General features: G+C 39.9%; 1 protein-coding gene across 2 annotated transcripts in view; it reads left to right on the forward strand.

The window, feature by feature from the left end:
* TEX36 (testis expressed 36) overlaps nucleotides 1-16,994 on the forward strand; it is a 92,942-nt gene that overhangs the window by 20,293 nt on the left and 55,655 nt on the right. The window contains exon 4 of one of the 2 annotated variants that reach the window (XM_012453481.2): nucleotides 4,509-5,003. The exons of the other annotated variant lie outside the window; for it this stretch is intronic. Within the exon in view, the coding sequence (XP_012308904.1) occupies nucleotides 4,509-4,757 (249 nt within the window). The 3' untranslated portion in view covers nucleotides 4,758-5,003. Of the gene's footprint in view, nucleotides 1-4,508; nucleotides 5,004-16,994 lie in introns of those variants that run through there. 2 annotated transcript variants of the gene reach the window in all.

The raw sequence follows: 16,994 nt of genomic DNA on the forward strand, positions 1-16,994 counted from the left end.
CACTGGAGAACACAAAGTTTGCCACAATGGTGGTTAACACAGCATTATGTGATAGAAATGTGGTATAAACTGTGTGCATAATTTTAATTCTTTTAGTAGTCACATTAAGTACAAAGAAACAGGTGAAATTGACTTTAATAATATATTTTAGTGGCTGGGAGCAGTGGCTCACACCTGTAATCCCAGCACTTTGGGAGGCTGAGATGGGAGGATCACTTGAGGCCAGGAGCTTGAGACCCAGCCTGGGCAACATAGTAAGACCCTGTGTCTACAAAACATTAAAAAATTAGCCAGGTGTGGTGGTGCATGCCTGTTGTCCCAGCTACTCAGAAGACTGAGGTGGGAGGTTCACTTGAGCCCAGGAGTTCAAGGCTGCAGTAAGCTATGATCATGAACACTGCACTCCAGCCTGAGTGTCACAGTGAGATTCTATCTCAAACAAACAAAAATAATTTATTTAGCCCAATAATTCTCCAAATGATCCACTCAACATGTAATCAATATAAACATTTAATGAGATATTTTACATTCCTTCTTTCGAACCAATTCTTTAAAATCCAGTTTGTATTTTACACTTTTACATAAATGGCCCACCATTTGTAAAGCTTCTGCCATATACCAACATCTCATATTATTGTATTCAATCCTCACAACAATCCTACAGGCCAATTACACTCAGCATCCCAATTTAGAGATGAGCAAATCGAGATCCAGTAAAGTTGAACAACTTGCCCCAAATCCCTCGTTCCTCTAGACTGCAATGTCTTAACTAAATAGAAATGCTTTAACCCCCAAAATCTGGTTTTCTTCTGGCAGAATGTTGAAAACAGAACCAGAATATCCACTTCGCCTGCCTCTGTAAATGGAGAGCTTAATATTGTTTTTTAAATAACCAAAGCAACATATGTCCTTTAAAAAACTGAAATAGTATAGAATTGTATAAAATTAAAAATAAATTCACAGCCTTACTTTCCTTCCTCACAAGCTGACCTTGATGATTCACTGCTCGTAATGATTTTGTGGGTAAAATTTGAGAATTTTTCCAATTCACACTCAAACATACACACATAGATGTGTATCTGCTAATGATATAAACAGGATTGTACCACATTGTATTTTGCCAGGGTTATGATAGTCTTCTAGAAAGCCCTGGAAGCTTTCCAACTTTCTCTATGTTCTGGAATAGCTTATATCACATTTGGATTTTCAGTTTATGAAGGTTAGACAGAATTTGCCTATGAAATAACTTGAGTTTGATGCGTTTTTTTAGAGTAAGTTTTTTATTACCTTTTCTTTCTCTCTTGATTATTATTCTATTCAAACTTTCCTCCTCTTCTTGGGTAGATTTTGCTGATATGTATTTGCCTAAAATTCATCTAATTCATTTCAATTTTACTGGCATAACATCTCTCAAAGTAGGCTTATTCTGCTGTTCCTTTAAAATGTTTTTCAGTTGAATGTTTAGACCGCATATTTGCAATTGTTTTTGTTAATAATTTATTAAAACTATAAATAGTCTTTAGATTATTGGCTTGGCTACATCCCAAAGGTTTTTCCAGTTAAGATCTCATTATTTGCTTTCAAATAGCCTATGATTTAATTTTTAATTTCCCTTTTTCTAAGAAAAATTAGAAGACTGTTTTGAATTATCTATATGGTTAAAAATTTTAGAAATAATCTATTCACTGCTAATATCTAGCTGTATGGGTTATGGTAAATTTTAAAGAATATTATCTAAGACTTTCACATTTTGAATTATGAGATGTTCTTCGTTGTCTTGTATGTGATTAACTTTAACAAGTGTGTCATGGCTGTTTACAGATAATATGTATTCCCCCCATTGGTTACAAAGTTCTTTATACTTATTAATTTAGGACTGTAATTATGTTTAAATCTTTCATATCCTTTTTTAAATTTTTGTACTGATCTGTCAATTTCTGCCTCTAAGATTATTCTTGAGCTTCTAAATTTCTTTTTTGCTTTGTATAGTTTAATACCATATCTTTCTGCATAAAAAAATTTTGTTGTTTTATTTCCATGGTGGTTTTTGCCATTTGTCGGTATGAAGTGTTTCTCTTTATATGCGTGATGCCTTTAGCCATAAATTCTATCTACATTATGATAGTAGCATTGCCACTAAACTCTCTTTTTGCTAATGTTTGTTCTTTGCATTATGGTCCATTCCTTTGTCTCCATAATTTATAGTCATTTTGATTTGCATTTGTTTTCTGTTATAAATAGAATACAGCAGAGTTTAAAAAAATCCAAGAATCTATTTCTTTATATGAGAATTTAGCCTATTCACATTATTATGACAATTTATGGTTTTGGTTTTATTTCTGCCATCTCACTTCTATGTTTCCCATTTATTATGCTTATATTTTGTTTCTTTTTCCTTCCTCTCCTGACTTTGCTAGATTGATTGAATTTATTTGCTCACTCTGACTTCTGTTATTTTACGAGTACTTACTCTCAAGTATAAATATTTGATAATTATATTAATACTATATGACTCTATGTATAAAAATTAATAACTATAGCTTTTCCCCAAGAATAAGGTAAGTCTTCCAGCGTGCCTTATCTCACTCGTTTCCTGTTCCGGGGCTGCTGTGCTGCTGGCCGGGTTGTTTTCCCACAACTCCTGTTGCTGCCATTGTTGGACTTCCACTGGGAGCTCAAAGATGTTGCCCTGATTTCCCGAATCAAGTTGAAATCCTGGAGTTTCAGCTGCAGATTCTTTTCTTTCTGTTTCCCTCCTTCCTTCCTATCCTTTTTGTGAATTTATACAGTTCAATACGTTTCATAGTCACATTATTAGCAAGCATTTAGACTTCATCATAAATGTTACTTGCTACTTTCCTGGCAGCTCTTTCCCCAATTTTCATCATCCCTTTCTTTTACTTGTTTTTTATTTTTGCTGGAGTATCCTCAAGTAATTTTTTTTTTTGAGACAGTTTTAATTCTCGTCTCCCAGGCTGGAGTGCAGTGGTGCAGTCTTGGCTCACTGCAACCTCTACTTCCCGGGTTCAAGCGATTCTCCTGCCTCAGCCTCCCGAGTAGCTGGGATTACAGGCACTCACCACCACGCCCAGCTAATTTTTGTATTTTTTTAGTAGAGACAGGGTTTTACCATGTTGGCCAGGCTGATCTTGAACTCCTGACCTCAGGTAATTTGTCCGCTTTGGCCTCACAAAGTGCTGGGATTACAGGCGTGAGCCACTGCGCCTGGCCAAGAAATTCTTTAGAAGCTGACTTGGACACTGTGCCCCGCATCATACACCTGTCCCTCCAGTGCCACGCCCCTCCTATTCTCCCCACTCTGGTTCTGAGGGCTGGTCTACATGGACTGCGTTCCTCCCCAGTCCCCTCAGTCCTGGAACCATTGCACAGCCCCTTGGGGTGTCCCTACACATACCCACACAAATATAGATAGTCTCTTTATAGACTGTTTTCCAATTACTCTAATTGGAATGTGCTTTGTGTCTCCTGCTGTGAAGCTGACACCGACCTTCGTCACAGACAACCTCACTTTACTGATGACGTCTATGTAATGTAATGTCCATTTCCTTTCAGTCACTCACATCAGTATAGTGTTTTCTTTCTTAGTTTTCACTTAGTTGTGATCAAACCGAATTTACAATTTTGAGTACGCAGAAATTCTCAGGTTTACACGGAGGGTGCTGAGAGTGAATGAGGAAGCCTGTGGGTCAGGATCCAAAGGTGCTGGGTCCTTCAGGGGAGCCCTCAGGGTTGGGAAAGAATTTGGCCTCCTCAGACTTTTCAGAGAAAGAGTCATCCTCAGTCCCACTGAGTGCTGGGGAGGAAGCTCAATGCTGGGGAGTGGGGAAGGTTGGGGTGCTGGGGTGTAGGAACCTATGTTGGTCTGTAGGTTTGAGGCTGGCCTACAGGCTGTTTCTGGCTGCATTCCCTCTGGTTCTGCCCTCCATGTCTCTAAAAGCCCAGGCCCCTTGGTGGCACTGGAAGACTGTGAGGACAATAACAGAACCCCATCAGGGTGTCATGAGTGTCAAAGCACAGCCTTCAACAGGCTGGTAAAGGAGACCTCGAGACAGTCATGCTAGGGTGCATTTAAACATATACGTGTCATGTAACTGATTTTCAGAAAGACCGCAGAACTATGTGACCTTGAGGCTGGGCACAGTGGCTCATGCTTGTAATCCTAGCACTTTGGGAGGCTGAGGCGAACAGATTGCCTGAGCTTAGGAGTTTAAGACCAACCTGGGCAACATGGCAAAACGCTGTCTCTACTGAAAATACAAAAACTTAGCTAGGCGTGGTAACATATACCTGTAGTCCCAGCTACTGAGGAGGCTGGGGCATGAGAATTGCTTGAACTTGGGAGGCAGAGGTTGCAGTAAGCTGAGATCGCACCACTTAACTCTGGCCTGGGTGACACAGCGAGGCTCCATCTCAGAAAACAAAAAAACAAAACTATGTGATCTTGAATATTTTCCTTCTAATCTTGTAATTCTTCAATTCTTCTCCAGGGCCTGGGACGTAAGAAGATCTCTCCAGATAAAAGGCAACACTTTTCAAGAAATTTTAATCTCTGGGCATGTGACTATGTTCCATCTTATCTTGATGGCTTTTCACATAACCAAATATCATATGTGTATAAAGAAGCCGTGGTGGTCTCAAGTTTCAGACGCTTTCCACGATGCTATAAAGAGATGTGGAACACGTTTATGTTTCTTCCTGAGCGAAGCTATACAGAGTTTTTGAAAAACCCAAAGTAAGGTTCGCTATTGACAAAAAGGTTGTTTCTTCCCTGGAGTCCTAATCCTTCCAGAAGATTCTTGATGAATTTTGTAATATTGGTATTTCATCAGACATCCTAAAAGTATATGTTTTCTGATCCAACACTACTATTTAATTTTTTGAGTACTTTTATGATTTTTATAAGGTTAAAAAACATATCATTATGAAATAAATATATGATGACACACACATGTGTAAATAAACTTTTCAGATTGCCACATTTACTTTTGGTTAATTTTTAAAAGTACATCCTTAATATATGGTCACATTTTCATTTTGAAATTTCAAACAATACAGAGGAAACAAAAGTCCTCCTTGATTTCATCAAATCTCCAATCTTGTATGTCCTCAGAAGTAAGTTAACCACTTGTTTTTAATCTGCATTTACAATCATATACATGTGCATAAACCATAAAATTTTGAACATTACTATGTTACACAGTGCAAAATATTCTACAACTTTTCTTTTTTTTTTTTGAGACAGAGTCTCACTCTGTCTCCCAGGCTGGAGCGCAGTGGCACGATCTCGGTTCATTGCGACCTCTACCTCCTGGGTTAAGCAAGTCTCCTGCCTCAGCCTCCCCAGTATCTGAGATTACAGGCGTGCACCACCACGTCAGGCTAATTTTTATATTTTTAGTAGAGATGAATTGTCACCTTGTTGGCTAGGCTGGTCTTGAACTCCTGACCAGATCCGCCCACCTTAGCCTCACAAAGTCCTGGGATTACAGGCATGAACCACTGCACCTGGCCTTCTACAGCTTTCTTTTGATACTTAATAATGTGTGTTGGAATTCTTGTAGTGTCAGTATGAATAGGCTGATATTTTAAAAAATCACTGCCTATATTCCCAAATACAAATTCACTCTGTTTTAAATAATTATCTTAATAGACATTTGAATCATTTTTTTCCTGTTAGACACAATGGCACATGAACATGCTTGATCAGCCTCTCTGGATAGATGTTTGCTTGCACCTCTGGGGTAGGTAGACTCTGAAAAGTTGCTTCGTTGGTGCTTGGTTGACAGTCATGCGTCAAGTGTTGAGAAATACTGCCATTGCCTTTGAAAAAGCCTGGACCAGTTGAACTCCTACCAACAGTACCTGTGAATTTCTGTTTTTTTCCCCTCTCATATTATCACTTAAATATTTCAGAATATTTAAGGGGGAAAAACGGTACCTTGTTATTTTCTTATTTTGTATTTCTCTAATTATTAGTGAAGTTGAGTATCTTTTCCCATGCAGTGGCCTCCTCTGTTTCCTTTCTCTAGACTGAGCAATGGCCCCATCACTCCATACCAACATGCTCTTGTTTATCTTGGATATGTTTTCTGTATATGAATTTTAGAATAATCTTGTAAAGTAAACAAACAAACAACAATGAAAATAACTTTGCCAACGTGATAGGCATTTCCCCTAATTTAGCTTTTAATTTATGGGAAAACCAACACCTTTATGCTGCATCTTCCCCTTTGTTCGAATTTACTTTGTGTCCCTCAGCAAAGTTTATAATTTTCCTCACATGGGTTTGATGTGTTTCTGTTCCATGTTTATTCCTGTATATTTTGAAAGTCTGTGGCTATTTTGAATGTTTTAGTTGCACTTTTAGATTGGTTTTGGCAGTTGCATGGGAAAACTATTGATTTATGTATATGAATCTTCTACTTGGCAACCTGGCTAAACTTCTAATAATAAGTAAATAAATATTCTAATAAAATAAAAAGAAAGTTCTAATAATGCTTCAGTTGATTCTCTTCTGGATTTTTCTAAATGGAAAATTACATCATTCGTAAAAGTGATAATTCTTTTATGTCATTTCCAACATTTATATTTTTCCCATCTGATTGCATTGGATAGAACCTCAGGTACAATTGGAATATTGTTACAGATAGTATATATCCTTATTTTCTTTTTCTTTTCTTTTCTTTTTTTTGAGACAGAGTATTGCTCTGTCACCAGGCTGGAGTACAATGGCATGATCTTGGCTCACTACAACCTCCGTTTCCCAGGTTCAAGCAATTCTCCTGACTCAATTTCCTGAGTAACTGGGACTGCAGGTGCATACCATCACACCCAGCTAATTTTTGAACAGGATATCCCATGGAGAGGGGGCTGAGCATGCCAGTGTGCTCTCTCAGGTCTTTCTCTTCTTATCAAGGCACCAGTCCCCCTTCCATGATAACCTATTAATCTATTAACCATGAATCCATGAATGGGTTAATCCATTTGGAAGAACAGAACCCTTATGAACCAATCGCCTCTTAAAAGTCCCACCTCTCAATGCTGTCACATTGGACATTAAGTGTTAACACAAATTTTGGAGGGGAAAATATTAAACCCATAGTGCTGTGTAACAAGTGACTACAGGGAGGTGATCCAAGATGGCCGGTTAGGAGGAGCTCAGGATTGCAGGTCTGAGTGAAAGTGCAAAGGGTGAGTGGACGCCACATTTCCAGACGGATTTTTACTGCCCACAGACCAGGAGATTCACAGGCGGAGGAGCCCCACAGGTCACCAGTGCGGCTGTTGGGCCTGCGCCCTGGCGCAGCGGTTCCCAGGACAGAGTAAATGAGAATGAGTCCCCTCTTAGCCAGCAAGGGGAGCTGAAACGGGGAGCCAGGCCAGGAGATTCCTGGGCAAAAAAGCACCATGAATCTCAGAGCCACAGTTTCAGCCAGTGCAGTGGGTCGCTGCACGGGAAATCACACAGATCCCAGCGCCTATTCAACAGGCGACCAGGTCACCTGGTAGAGAACTGACCGTTCAACTAAAAAACAAAAGGCTCTGAGACAGGGAGCCAGGCAACCAGGCCCAGCTGGTCCCACCCCCAGAAAAACAAAAAAACAGCAATTGGAAAGGCTTTGGGTTGAGACTTTCACAGCAAGCACAACTGAACCCGGGATGGTCCAGCTCTGTGGAGGAGGAGCGTCCACCATTACGGAGGCAGCCTGCAGTTGCTGGGCAACCTGCCGTCGTCAAGGCAACCCGCCATTACAGAGAGAGTACATCACTACAGAGGCAGGCCAACATAGCGGAAGCAGTTCTAACAACACCCATATAAACAGGACTGCAGGGAAGTTCACATGGCAGTGGGGCAGAGCCCACAGCAGCTCAGCGAAGCCTCTGCAGGCAGAGAGTGACTAGGCTGCCTCCTTGTGGGCAAGGAAAACTGCAGCAGCACAGCGGAAACTCATAAAGCCCTAACTCCCTGGGACAGAACATCTGGGGAAAATATAAAAAAGGGGTTTATGAGTTCTGCTGCTGCAGACTTAAACTTACCAAAATCAGAAAGTCAACAACTACAAAGTCGACAGGTGGATAAATCCACAAAGATGGGAAGAAACCAGCACAAAAAGGATGAAAACACTCGAAACCAGAACACCTCTCCTCCTACAAGGGATCACAACTCCTCACCAGCAAGGGAACAAGACTGGATGGAGAATGAGTGTGATGAAATGACAGAATCAGCCTTCAGAAAGTGGATAATAAGAAACTTCTGTGGGCTAAAAGAACATGTTCTAACCCAATGCAAAGAAACTAAGAACCTTGAAAAAAGACTTGACAAAATGCTAACGAGAATGGACAACTTAGAGAGGAATATGAGTGAATTGATGGAACTGAAAAACACAACACGAGAACTTCGTGAAACATGCGCAAGTTTCAACAGCCGAATTGACCAAGCAGAAGAAAGGGTATCAGAGGTCGAAGATCAACTCAATGAAATAAAACGAGAAGGCAAGATTAGAGAAAACAGGGTAAAAAGGAATGAACAAAATCAACAAGCAATATGGGACTATATGAAAAGACCTAATCTACGTTTGATAGGTGTACCTGAAAGTGATGAAGAGAATGCATCCAAGCTGGAAAATACTCTTCGGGATATTATCCAGGAAAACTTCCCCAACCTAGCAAGGCAGGTCAATATTCAAGTCCAGGAAATACAGAGAACACCACAAAGATATTCCTCTAGAAGAGCAACCCCAAGACACATAATCGTTAGATTTACCAAGGTTGAAATGAAGGAGAAAATGCTAAGGGCAGCCAGAGAGAAAGGTCGGGTTACCCACAAAGGGAAGCCCATCAGACTCACAGCAGATCTCTCAGCAGAAACCCTGCAAGCCAGAAGAGAGTGGGGGCCGATATTCAATATCCTTAAAGAAAAGAACGTTCAACCCAGAATTTCATATCCAGCCAAACTAAGCTTCATAAGTGAAGGAAAAATAAAACCCTTTGTGAACAAGCAAGTACTCAGAGATTTCATCACCACCAGACCGGCTTTACAAGAGCTCCTGAAAGAGGCACTACACATAGAAAAGAACAACCAGTACCAGCCACTCCAAAAACACACAAAATGGTAAAGAGCATCAACACAATGCAGAATCTGCATCAACCAATGGGCAAAACAGCCGGCTAGCATCAAAATGGCAGGATCAAATTCACACATAACAATATTAACCCTAAATGTAAATGGACTAAATGCCCCAATCAAAAGACACAGACTGGCAAATTGGATAAAAAGCCAAAACCCATCAGTGTGCTGTATCCAGGAAACCCATCTCACATGCAAGGATACACAAAGGCTCAAAATAAAGGGATGGAGGAAGATTTACCAAGCAAATGGAGAGCAAAAAAAAGCAGGAGTTGCAATTCTCATCTCTAATAAAATAGACTTTAAAGCAACAAAGATCAAATGAGACAAAGAAGGACATTACATAATGGTAAAAGGATCAATGCAACAAGAAGAGCTAATGATCCTAAATATATATGCACCTAATACAGGAGCACCCAGATACATAAGGCAAGTTCTTAATAACTTACAAAGAGACTTAGACTCCCAAAGAATAATAGTGGGAGACTATTGTCAATATTAGACACACCATTGTCAATATTAGACAGATCAATGAGACAGAAAATTAACAAGGATATCCAGGACTTGAACTCAGACCTGGAACAAGCAAACCTAATAGACATTTACAGAACTCTCCACCCAAAATCCACAGAATATACATTCTTCTCAGCACCACATCACACCTACTCTAAAATTGACCACATAATTGGAAGTAAATCACTCCTCAGCAAATGTAAAAGAACAGAAACCATAACAAACAGTCTCTCAGACCACAGTGCAATCAAATTAGAACTCAGAATTCAGAAACCAACCCAGAACCACACAGCTTCATGGAAACTGAACAACTTTCTCCTGAATGTTGACTGGATAAGCAATTAAGTGAAGGCAGAAATAAAGATGTTCTTCAAAACCAACAAGAATGAAGACACCACATACCAGAATCTCTGGGACACATTTAAAGCAGTCTCTAGAGGAAAATATGTAGCAATAAGTGCCCACATGAGAAGAAAGGAGAGATCTAAAATTGACACCCTATCATCAAAATTGAAAGAGCTAGAGGAGCAAGATCAAAAAAAACTGAAAACCTAGCAGAAGACAAGAAATAACTAAGATCAAAGCAGAATTGAAGGAGATAGAGACACGAAAAACCCTTCAAAAAAATCAATAAATCCAGGAGCTGGTTTTTTGAAATGATCAACAAAATAGACAGACCACTAGCCAGATTAATAAAAAAGAAAAGAGAGAATAACCAAATAGATGCAATAAAAAATGATAAAGGGGATATCACCACAGATTCCACAGAAATTCAAACCATCATCAGAGATTATTACAAACAACTCTACTCACATAAACTAGAAAACCTGGAAGAAATGGATAAATTCCTGGACAGTTGCCTCCTCCCAAGCCTCAACCAGGAAGAAGTCGAAACCCTGAATAGACCAATAACAAGGTCTGAAGTCGAGGCAGCAATTAAAACCTACCACCCAAAAAAAGCCCAGGTCCAGATGGGTTCACAGCCGAATTCTACCATACATACAAAGAAGAGCTGGTACCATTCCTTCTGAAACTATTCCAAATAATCCAAAAAGAGGGAATCCTTCCCAAATCATTTTATGAGACCAACATCATCCTGATACCAAAACCCGGCAGAGACTCAACAAGAAAAGAAAACTACAGGCCAATATCCATGATGAACATAGATGCAAAAATCTTCAATAAAATACTGGCAAGCCAATTACAACAGCACATCAAAAAGCTTATCCACCATGATAAAGTAGGATTCATCCTGGGGATGCAAGGCTGGTTCAATATACGCAAGTCTATAAATGTAATTCACCACATAAACAGAACCAAAGACAAAAACCACATGATTATCTCAATTGATGCAAAGAAGGCCTTTGACAAAATTCAACAGCCCTTTATGCTAAAAACCCTCAATAAACTAGGTATCAATGGAACGTATCTCAAAATAATAAAAGCTATTTACGACAAGCCAACAGCCAATATCATACTGAATGGGCAAAAACTGGAAGCATTCCCTTTGAAATCTGGCACTAGACAAGGATGCTCTCTCTCACCACTCCTATTCAATATAGTACTGGAAGTTCTAGCCAGAGCAATCAGGCAAGAAAAAGAAATAAAGGGTATTCAAATAGGAAAGGAGGAAGTCAAATTGTCTCTATTTGCAGACGACATGATTGTATATCTAGAAGACCCCATCATCTGAGCCCAAAATCTCCTGAAACTGATAAGCAACTTCAGCAAAGTCTCAGGATACAAAATCAATGTGCAAAAATCACAAGCATTCCTATACACCAATAACAGACTTAAAGAGAACCAAATCAAGAGTGAACTGCCATTCACAATTGCTACAAAGAGAATAAAATACCTAGGAATACAACTAACAAGGAACGTAAAGGACCTCTTCAAGGAGAACTACAAACCACTGCTCAACAAAATAAGAGAGGACACAAACAGATGGAGAAACATTCCATGTTCATGGTTAGGAAGAATCAATATCATGAAAATGGCCATACTGCCCAAAGTAATTTACAGATTCAACGCTATCCCCATCAAGCTACCAATGACCTTCTTCACAGAACTGGAAAAAACCACCTTAAACTTCATATGGAACCAAAAGAGAGCCCACATAGCCAAGTCAATTCTAAGCAAAAGGAACAAAGCGGGAGGCATCACACTACCGGACATCAAACTATACTACAAGGCTACAGTAATCAAAACAGCATGGTACTGGTACCAAAACAGAGATATAGACCAATGGAACAGAACAGAGGCGTCGAAGGCCACACAACATATCTCCAACCATCGGATCTTTGACAAACCTGATAAAAACAAGCAATGGGGAAAGGATTCCCTGTTTAATAAGTGGTGTTGGGAAAACTGGCTAGCCATATGCAGAAAGCAGAAACTGGACCCCTTCCTGACACCTTACACTAAAATTAACTCCAGATGGATTAAAGACTTAAACATAAGACCTAACACCATAAAAACCCTAGAAGAAAACCTAGGCAAAACCATTCAGGACATAGGCGTATGCAAGGACTTCATGACCAAAACACCAAAAGCATTGGCAACAAAAGCCAAAATAGTCAAATGGGACCTAATCAAACTCCACAGCTTCTGCATGGCAAAAGAAACAGTCAATAGAGTGAATCGGCAACCAACAGAATGGGAAAAAAATTTTGCAGCCTACCCATCTGACAAAGGGCTGATATCCAGAATTTACAATGAACTAAAACAGATTTACAAGAAAAAAACAAACAAGCCCATTCAAAAATGGGCGAAGGATATGAACAGATACTTTACAAAAGAAGACAAACATGAGGCCAACAAGCATATGAAAAAATGCTTATCATCACTGGTCATTAGGGAAATGCAAATCAAAACTACATTGAGATACCATCTCATGCCAGTTTGAACGGCAATCATTAAAAAATCTGGAGACAACAGATGCTGGAGAGGATGTGGAGAAATAGGAACACTTTTACACTGTTGGTGGGAGTGTAAATTAGTTCAACCATTGTGGAAGACAGTGTGGCAATTCCTCAAGGACCTAGAAATAGAAATTCCATTTGACCCAGCAATCCCATTACTGGGTATATATCCAAAGGATTATAAATCGTTCTACTACAAGGACACATGCACACGAATGTTCATTGCAGCATAGTTTACAATAGCAAAGACCTGGAACCAACCCAAATGCCCATCGATGATAGACTGGACAGGAAAAATGTGGCACATATACACCATGGAATATTATGCAGCCATCAAAAACGATGAGTTTGCATCCTTTGAAGGGACATGGATGAACCTGGAAACCATCATTCTCAGCAAACTGACACAACACAAAATCAAACATCACATGTTCTCACTCATAGACGGGTGTTGAACAATGGGAACACATGGACACAGGGAGGGGAGCACTATACACTGGGGTCTGTTGGCGGGGAGTGGTGGGGACAGTGGCGGGTAGGGAGTTGGGGAGAGATAGCATGGGGAGAAATGCCACATATAGGTGAAGGGGAGGAAGGCAGCAAATCACACTGCCACGTATGCACCTATGCAACAATCTTGCACGTTTTTCACATGTACCCCAAAACATAAAATGCAATAATAAAAAAAAAAGAATCTCCATACTGCTTTCCATAGAAGTTGTACTAATTTCCACGAAAAGGATATAAACATTTTCTTTTATCTGCCAAAAAAAAAAAAAAAAAAAGACTACAGACTTAGTGGCTTATAACACCATTTAACATACAGCTCTGCAGGCCAGAAGTCTGGGTGCATGTGGTGAGGGCTTCTGCTCAAGATCTCACAGGCTAAAATCTAGGTGGACTCTCATCAAAAGCCAGGAGTTCTCTTGCATGCCCATGTGGTTGTGACACAATTCAGTTCCTTGTGGTTGGAGGACTGAGATTCCCTGCTTCCTCATTTGCTGTCAACCAGGGGCCTTCTCAGCTCCTACGAGTTGCTGTATTTTTAGTAGAGACAGGGTTTCACCATGTTGGCCAGGATGGTCTCAATTGCTTGACCTCGTGATCTGCCTGCCTTGGCCTCCCAAAGTGCTGGGATTACAGGCATGAGCCTCTGTGCCCGGTCTTTTTCTTTTCTTTTTAAGAGACAAGATCTAGCTCTGTTGCCTAGGCTGGAGTGCAGTGATGCCATCATAGCTCACTGCAGCCTCAAACTCCTGGTCTCAAGTGTTCCTCCTGTGTTGGGATTACAGGCATGAGCCACTGTGCCTGGTTCTGATTGTCAGGTTTCCATATGCAAGCCTGGAGCCTGAAAGTCTGAAGTCCTGCTTGCCTCAGCTGAAGTCTCCCACCCCTGCCTGGGTTTGCCATTGCCCCTGATCACCCAGCGGAACTTCCCCGGACAAGCCCCTCACCCAACCCTGCCATCTTAACTGTTCTTATAATAATGTAAATACCTCTCACCCAATCCCACCACCATAACAGAACTTACTCTGCAACACCCCCGCCCCCGAAAAAACTACCCAAACCTATAAAACCAACTCCTATCCCACTGCCCTTTGCTAATGCCCTTTTCGGCCTTAGCCCACCTGCACCCAGGTGAATAAACAGCCATGTCGCTCACACAAATCCTGTTTGGAAGGTTTCTTCATTCAAAGTAGGCATTTTTCAACACTGATTTCTTTATATATTAAGGTGTTAAGCCTTTGTCTCAAATATATTTCAAGTGTTTTATCTAATTTTTTGTTTTTTGTTCCTCGTTGCTTATAAACTTTATTTCTTAGAGCAGTTTTAGGTTTACTGAAAAATGGAATGGAAAGTTCAGAGTTCCTGTATTCCCTCTCTCCCCTCAAAATCTCCAGTTTCCTCTACTGTTAACATCTTGCTTTGGTAAGGTACACATCATATGAAAGCTCTGCATTTTTTTTTAACACAGGTAAAATGAACGAATTTTTTATTTAATGGCTTCAGGATTTCATGTCTTGCTTAGGACTTCCTTTGCTTGAGATTATCAAATAATTCTAAGAATCTGTGCTATGGTTGTATGTATGGAGTGACATTATAGCAAACGATGTTCTGGTGTTTATTGAGATAATCTTATATTTTTCTATATTAATCTGTTAATATAATAAGGCGTGTCAATGGATTTTCTACACTTTAGCCATTCTAGCATTCTTGGGAGAAACTCTAGTTGTTATGAGGTATTATGCCTTTGATACACTCCGAATTCAATATGCAACTAGCTTAATTGCGGTCTTTTAGTTTTTAAACTTTTGCAATTGCTATTTTAACTTTCAGTTGAAGGCAGCTTTCTCTCCTTTTGTATCCTCTGACACTGCCTATGTAAATTGCAAATACCTGTAGAATTTGCCAGGAAAGTTCCTGGACCTGGAGCTGTTTTCAGGTGCAAATCTTGGCATGTCTTTTCCACTTATTTTTGTGGAGATTGGTCTCTATGGTACTTCCATTTTTTTTTTTTCTAATTTTGGTCATTTTTATTTTTAGAGGAAACCATTTGTTTCATATGGGTTTGTAAAATTTTGGTGTTTTAATACAGTTCTCTTTTTTAAGGCTCTTAAAGTGACATCCTGTCCTTTGACATTTTGAATGCTTACATGCCTTTGCTCTGTTTACCAACTCTACATTTTTGTTGCTGTTGTCTGCTTTTGATCTCATTAATGTATGCTTGCATGTTTACTAATTCCTTTCTTGAGCTTATTTTATTTTTCTTTTTCTAGCTTCTCAAGGTGGAAACATCACTCAATTATTTCTAGTCTTTCCTATTTTCTTGTGAACGTAGTGAAGGCTACTCCTTCAGAACGCCACCGTGCACAGACATATCATGGTGTTCTTGTTATCGTTAATTTTAAAATAGTTTGCAATTGTTTTTTTTCTTTTTCTTTTTTGCTTTGTTTTGTTTTGTTGATCTTGAGACAGGGTCTTGCTCTGTTGCCCAGGCTGGAGTGCAATAGCGTGATCATGTCTCTCTGCAGCCTTGACCTCCGGGGCAAGTGATCCTCCTGCCTCAGCCTCCCGAGTAGCTGGAACTACAGATGCACACCACCATGCCTGGCTAATTTTGTATTTTTTTGTAAAGACAGGGTTTCACCATGTTGTTCAGATCGTCACAAGCTTCCAAGCTCAAGTGATTCTTCCACCCGGGCATCCTCAAATGCTGGAATTATCCATGTGAGCCTCTGTTCCTGGTCTGTTTTCATTCTGAATTCAATAATTATTAAGAAGTGTACTCTTTTTCTTTTGTTGTTGTTTTTCATTACCAATATTTTATTAAGTAACTTCCGCATTGTGGTCAGTGATTAAGATTTGTATGATTTCTGCTTACTGAACATTTAAAAATGTTCTTGAGGCTTAACACATGGTCAATTTCTGTCACCGTTTTACATGTATTTGACAAGAATACACAATCTCCCTTTTACGAACTCTTTTTTTAGAGGGAATAATTATAAGGCCACAGAAAGCTGCAAAAAAAAAAAAAAAAAATCTACAGAAAGACTCTGCCTTTTTTTTTTTTTACCGAGTTTTCTCCAATGCTAATATCTGGCATAACTGTGGTAAAATAGAATATTCATTTTCGATTGCTGTGTGTATCAGTCCATTTTCTGTTGCTTAGGATAGGCTATCTGGAATGATAATTTAAAGTTATAAACTACAACTTTAGTGTATAAGGAAAAGGAATTTATTTCTTACATTTATGGAGGCTGAGAAGTCCAAAGTGAAGGGGCTGCATCTGGTGAGGGACTCTCTGCAGAGTCCCTAGGGTGAAATGGAGATATCCCACTGAGAGGAGGCTGAGCACACCATTGTGCTCTGTCAGGTCTTTCTCTTCTTATCAAGGCACCAGTCCCCCTTCCATGATAACCTATTAATCTGTTAACCATAAATCCATGAATGGGTTAATCCATTTGTAAGAACAGAACCCTTATGAACCAATCGCCTCTTAAAAGTCCCACCTCTCAATGCTGTCACATTGGAGATTAAGTGATACATAAATTTTGGAGGGAAAAATATTAAACCCATAGTACTGTGTAACAAGTGACTACAGACTTAGTGGCTTATAACAACACCATTTATCACACAGCTCTGCAGGCCAGAACTCTGGGTGCATGTGGTGAGGGCTTCTGCTCAAGGCCTCACAGGCTAAAATGGAGGTGCATTCATCAGAGGCCGGGGGTTCTTTTTCATGCCTATGTGGTTGTGGCACAACTCAGTTCCCTGTGGTTGGAGGACTGAGATTCCCTGCTTCCACACTTGCCGTCAGCCAGGGGCCTTCTCAGCTCTCAAGCTGCTGCATTCCTTGCTACACGGCCCCCTCCATCGCCAATGCCAGCAATGGAAAACCTGCTCCAGTGGAG

The sequence above is a fragment of the Aotus nancymaae genome, unplaced genomic scaffold, assembly GCF_030222135.1.
Source record: "Aotus nancymaae isolate 86718 unplaced genomic scaffold, 86718_ANA_hifiasm-v0.15.2.pri h1tg000010l, whole genome shotgun sequence".
In the NCBI taxonomy this organism is placed as follows: Eukaryota; Metazoa; Chordata; class Mammalia; order Primates; family Aotidae; genus Aotus; species Aotus nancymaae.